Source organism: Hesperophylax consimilis, chromosome 17, assembly GCF_061612785.1.
Source record: "Hesperophylax consimilis isolate HC1 chromosome 17, BYU_Hcon_1.0, whole genome shotgun sequence".
Classification (NCBI taxonomy): Eukaryota; Metazoa; Arthropoda; class Insecta; order Trichoptera; family Limnephilidae; genus Hesperophylax; species Hesperophylax consimilis.
The window spans coordinates 5,775,998-5,782,223 of record NC_142852.1 but is presented as its reverse complement, the minus strand read 5'-3'; the positions used below and the strand labels follow the sequence as shown (position 1 = coordinate 5,782,223).

General features: G+C 39.4%; 1 protein-coding gene across 1 annotated transcript; it reads left to right on the top strand.

Moving 5' to 3' along the window:
• Positions 1–402: 402 nt before the first annotated feature.
• On the top strand, positions 403–5,806 carry LOC149415843 (uncharacterized). Its single transcript, XM_089641740.1, has 3 exons — positions 403–802; positions 1,567–1,851; positions 5,601–5,806. Exons 1-3 carry the CDS (start codon positions 403–405, stop codon positions 5,804–5,806), a joined length of 891 nt encoding a protein of 296 aa, XP_089497866.1.
• Positions 5,807–6,226: the final 420 nt, after the last annotated feature.

Below are 6,226 nucleotides of genomic sequence, written 5' to 3'. Positions count from 1 at the left end.
CGTTATAACATCACAGCAGATAGAGAGAGGGCGAATGGCGAAATTCCGGCGCCATAAAACGGGAACCAGCCAGCTAAGGGAAGGAAAACCCCAATAGAAAACCCTGGTCCTCCAGGTTGGGGGTTGGGCGTAGGGCTAACAACTCCACCCCATAAAAAACATATTGTTACGACACCTCAAGACAAGCCTCGGAAAACATCGGAACGGAATGAGGATAACAGACCCGGCAAACGAAAAAAGGCACACGATCTAAAAATTTGCACTTGGAATGTTCTAACGCTATATCAACCTGGCGCCCTTCAGACACTAATAGATCAACTAAATGCATATAAAGCAGACATCACGGCTCTACAGGAAATTAGATGGCAGGGAAATGGGATCTTTGAAAAAGGAGACTACTGCATGTATTACAGCTGTCACGAAAAGCACCACATAAAGGGGACAGGTTTCTTGGTAAGCAAACGAGCTAAGCACCTCGTCATGGACTTTAAAGCACTCAGCCCTCAAATGGCGTATCTCAGAGTAAAGGGAAGATTTTTCAATCTGAGCATACTGAATGTCCATGCACCCATAGAGGACAAACCCACCGATATAAAGGAAGATTTCTATGACAAGCTGGAGAAAGCTTTTGATGAATGCCCACCGCGTGACATTAAAATCATAATAGGGGACATGAACGCGCAAGTTGGTAGGGAACCCCACTTCACACCAACAATAGGAAAACACAGTCTCCACCTACACTCAAACGAGAATGGAGAACACCTGATAAACTTTGCAGCATCTCACGATATGGTCATAGGTGGTACGTTATTTCCACACAAAAATATACACAAAGCCACGTGGAAACACCCAAATGGCAGAACAAAAAACCAAATAGACCATGTACTTATTAGTGCTAGACATAAATCCAATCTACTAGATGTCCGCACTTATAAGGGAGCTAATGTTGACTCTGACCATTTTCTCGTTGCAAGTCGACTGCGGCTTAAAATAACAAATGCTGGTAAAACAACAAGGTCTAAAATTACAAAATTTAATACCAACAAACTACAAGACCCCGCGACAAAAATGGAGTTTCGAACTACACTCAACAGGATAGCGCAGTGTGACATAAATGATATCAACTCACAATGGACGGCTTGAAAAAACCTTTTAACAACAGCTGCTCTCGAAACCCTGGGTAAAGAAACCCATGTCAGAAGAAACCAATAGTTTGACTCAGACTGCGCAGAAGTAACGAAAAAGAAAAATGAACTCTACCAAAAAACGTTACAACAAGACTGCACAAGACAACTTAGGGACACCTATAGGGAAACAAGGAAGAGAGAAAAGAAGTTGCACAGGAAAAAGAAACGTGAATATTTACAAAAAGAAATTAGAGAGGCTGAAGCACTCAGGCTTAAGAATGAGAGTAGGCTTTTCTACAAAAAAGTAAATAACATGAGAGCCGAGTTTAAGCCAAAAATAAATATAAGGACGAGAACGGAGTGATACTGAGTGAAAAGCCTGACATCCTGAGGAGATGGGTGAGACACTTTGATACGGTTCTCAATAACAACTCGGCAGAGGTGGAGCACAACACGGTGGAGAGCATGGGAGATGACTCGTACAATGACAATACTGAATTCCCTTCGCTGGAGGAAGTGAAGCAGGCAATAACACAGCTGAAAAACAACAAATCCCCCGGGTCAGATGAGCTGGTGGCTGAATTATTTAAAGCAGCAGGTGGAGAGCTTACTCAATACCTGCATAACCTAATTCAAAAAGTATGGACAGAAGAAGAGATGCCCGAAGAGTGGATACTGGGAATTGTTTGTCCACTACACAAGAAGGGCGACCAACTCGAGTGCTGTAACTATAGGGGGATAACGTTGTTAAATACCGGCTATAAAATTATGTCTAACATCTTGTACAAAAGATTGCTCCCAATGTCTGAGGAAATTATTGGCAACTACCAATGTGGCTTCAGGCCAGGCAAATCATGCATTGATCAAATTTTCTCCTTGAGACATATCTTAGAAAAAACGTTAGAATACAATGTCGAGACTCATCACCTCTTTGTAGACTTCAAGGCCGCGTATGACAGTATTAATAGGAACGCATTGTATAATGCAATGAGTGAGTTTGGAATACCGCGTAAGCTGATCAATCTGGTGAAACTGACATTGTCCCCAGTAACGTGTAGAGTCAGGGTTGGCAGTGATCTGTCCGAACCATTTGAAACGCTCTACGGGGTGAGACAAGGAGATGGATTGGCCTGCCTCTTATTTAACATAGCCTTAGAAAAAGTTATTCGTGACTCAGGCATTGAGAAAAGAGGAACGATATTTGACAACTCTGTGCAACTATTGGCTTACGCTGATGATATCGACATAATTGCGAAAAATCCCGATGATTTACAAGACGCCTTCATAAATCTTGAAAGTTCTGCCAAAAATATGGGTCTTGTAGTAAACCAGCAGAAGACCAAATACATGGCCGTAGGATGTACCCAACAAACCCCATCTCTCGTATGTGGAAGCCAAAATTTTGAAACGGTACCAAGATTCACATACCTGGGCTCCCTGATAACAAACAATAACAACACTGCAGAGGAGATCCAGAAGCGCATCGTGAATGCAAACCGCTGCTATTTCCGCCTACAAAAACATATAAAATCCAGACTGCTTTCCAGAACCACCAAGGTATTAGTGTACAAAACACTAATTAGACCAGTGCTTACATACGCAGCCGAAACGTGGGTTCTAACTAAGAAGAATGAGCGAGCAATGGACGTTTTTGAAAGGAAAATTTTGAGGCGCATCTTCGGACCGGTTCTAGAAAATGGATTTTGGCCCAGACGTTATAACAATGAGCTCTATACTCTGTTTAAGGAGCTAAACGTCACAAAATTCATAAAACTGGGAAGACTTCGGTGGCTAGATCATGTGGAGAGAATGACCGAGCATCAAGAACCAAAGTCCCTGCTGAGCTCAAGACCGATAGGGAGAAGGAGCCTGGGAAGGCCAAGGTTAAGATGGAGCGACAACGTCCTCAAAGATTTGTCTGCCTTGGAGCTTCGAAACTGGAGAGAGCTGGCGCGGGACCGAGATGAGTGGAGGAAGACTCGTGAGGAGGCCAAGACCCACCAGGGGTTGTAGAGCCAAAAGTGATGATGATTATAAGTAATCAGAATTTTACATTTGTGTATTCATAGATATATGATGTATGTGCTATATAATGGATTACACCTATACACTGTTAGTATTTTCTATGTTTTACATATATTCTCAAATGTACACTGCTCCTTGTATCAATTTATGTAAAACCTTTTTAGGCTTTCAGATAAATGAATAAGAATGACCCCAGATGTCTCCAGCGACCGATGTTTGACTCTTGAGCGCTATCAATAGGTTGTTTTATGTCGATGGAATCTAGCATCAATAAATGTAAGGAACAAATACACGTGGGTTTAAAGTATTCTACTTCCTTATTTCATACTAATTATCGTATGAAATAAGGAAGTTCCCGAACTGCACTTGATAAAAACAATAACACTTGAAAGTAACATCATGTCCCAAATAAAACGAGGTGTAAACTTGAAGAAACGACAACTTATTTGGAGCAATGTAATAAAGTTAAGAGAGTACTTTAATCTAAAAGTTTCCAGCAGGGATGAATTTTAAGGTAAATACCAAATAAACTCATGTACGATAAGAGAGGGGTGAACCAGCATAGTCTGTCCTGTTCTCACGATATTTCAAAACGGTCTTGGATTCCGAACATTCAAATTAATCATCCTACATTTTTAATATATTCAATGAAACTAACTGGCTGACCGAGTACTATCCGCATGTTGCAAACATTCCATCTTTACATCTGGGAGGTCGAAATCTATATCCGTATACGACATTTCACCTCCGCCTTCTTCTTGGGGACCTGGTTCCGTCTTGATAGATATAGTATCTGGATTTAGTAGATCCATGGAGAGGCTGTAGTAGGGTTTGGTAATTGGTTTGACCTCAAACAAACATACCTGAAACAGAACATAGTATTAACGGCAAACTAACTTGAATGAGTTTTTAAAATTTGGTTACGATTGGAATATTCTGTCAAAACAATGAAGTCGTAGCCAAGACACTTATTTAGAAAAAAAATGATATAAATTGTGACTTTTAAGTAATGACAAAGGTTGAGAGAATCGTTTGGAATATAAACAATCCTTCTTACTAATAACTATCACAATTTGGAATTAAGTTAAACAGAGTTTAGTTACAGGAAGTAACCACTGTCGATTTAGAAAACATGCTTCAACAAAATTTGCAGGTTATGCATAGACAATAATGAAGCTATAGACAATGATTATATTTCCATGAATCTGGCCTTCCAAGTTCATAGTAATTTAATTCAAATTTCGTTTTATTTATTGCAGGGACTGCAGATCTTCAATTGAAGGCAATTTAAGAAAAAATAACAATCAATTCGCTCAATCGTCCATAGACGTATCTCCCTAAATACTATAAACATGTTTTAAAAAAAGATAATCCGAGTGTTCTATACTTCTAGTGTTGGGTAAGACACAATATCAGAATGAGTTTGAATAAGGTTATCAATTTCCGAAATGAGGTGCTGAAGTGTCCAACCTATAATGAGGTGAGGTGTCATAATATTTTCCTATACGTCAGGAGGGGTTCAGTGAATTTCAGAGAAAAAAATTTGGGTCGTCTGGTTCCCACTTTGAAAAATAAATAAAATAAAATATCAAAATTACTAACCATGAAATGAAACGATTTCAATGCACTAAATGCATTATGTTGTTATAAATGCATCTGCACTCATTTGATGCACTAAATTTTAAAAATGATTTTTTATGGATATCGGTAAATTTAGTAGTTCATCGTTCGTAATGATGGGATGGACCGAAACATTAACATGATCAAAACATTTACGTGATCGAAACATCAAAAGAATCGAGTGATTAATCGATTTAATTTCTCTGACTTCATCGGGAGTACTAGCTGTTATGATGTGGTGTAATGATTGGGGGTGGGAGGGGGAAGAGGTTGATGAGGGGGGGGGTACATAGGCAATGCATGGTACATAGGTATGGCAACATTTTGGTAGGTAGGTCTTCTTATTATTAGACTTAAAAATGGCAACCGCCATAAAAATTACAAAGCCAACCAAGGAATATATCTATTAGTCCGCAGATTTAGCTCTAGACACTCATAAAGTTAGTAATCTGAAATGGGAAAATTTTAAGCCGGCGACTCTAGGGCAATAAAAACCTTCTGCCAATGCTGGGCTATATTGCGAATAATTGAAGGTTTATTGTAATTATGTATTTTGTAAATATTTAACCATAACTATTAATCTAGATATAAGAGTATAATTGTAAACTTAGATAAAGAATTTATTTGCAACCAGATATCAATTAAATGTAAATTTTGAACATTACGTGGATCGGGAGATCAGAATGAGCCAGCCAGTTACATCAGCTGTAATAGTGGAGACGCCAGCGCCATGGACCCGAACAAAGTAACAAAGTGGTTTTACAACACTTTGTTACTTTGATAGTTTTAGCACCACGGAACCACGATAGTTTTAGCTCCCCACGACAGGGGTGCGAATGTCGCCGGATCGCGCAGCCGAAGACCGAGATAGTTACCAGTTACCATCTCTCCTCCGCCGGGGAACCTCCTGCCCCCCCCTTGGAGCGGTCGCCGAGGCTCTTAACGTAACCCCGCGAACTTCCGCCCAGGAGGCTGCCCTCTCAAGAGTCGCTGCCTGCCGACTCCGCCGTGAGCGACCGCCCTACTCTCAATAATACACTGATTCCGCCCTTCAGAACCAGCCCAAGTTGCCAATTATGTTATCAGTAATAAGTGAAAACGTGAAGATCTGCGGTTCCAGAATAATCGAAAAGAGAAGTGCCTAAACAATTTTTGTATGTTAACTTCGTAAGGAGTAACAACTTTTCAAATACTTTGAATGAACAATAAATTAGAGTTATGAAAAAGGACAATTAATTTTAACAATTACAATTTAAGACTAGTATTAAGCTTAGATTAAAACTATCCCTCAACCTTATACACTTTTTTTAATAAATGTTTAGAAAATTTGTAACTACGTAAAATTCTTTTTTTTTACTAAGTATAGTTGTAACACACATATATAAAAACCAAACACTGCAAATTCAATAAGAAAACTCACACTTTTTAAACACTTTCACGTGAATTTGGAAGAC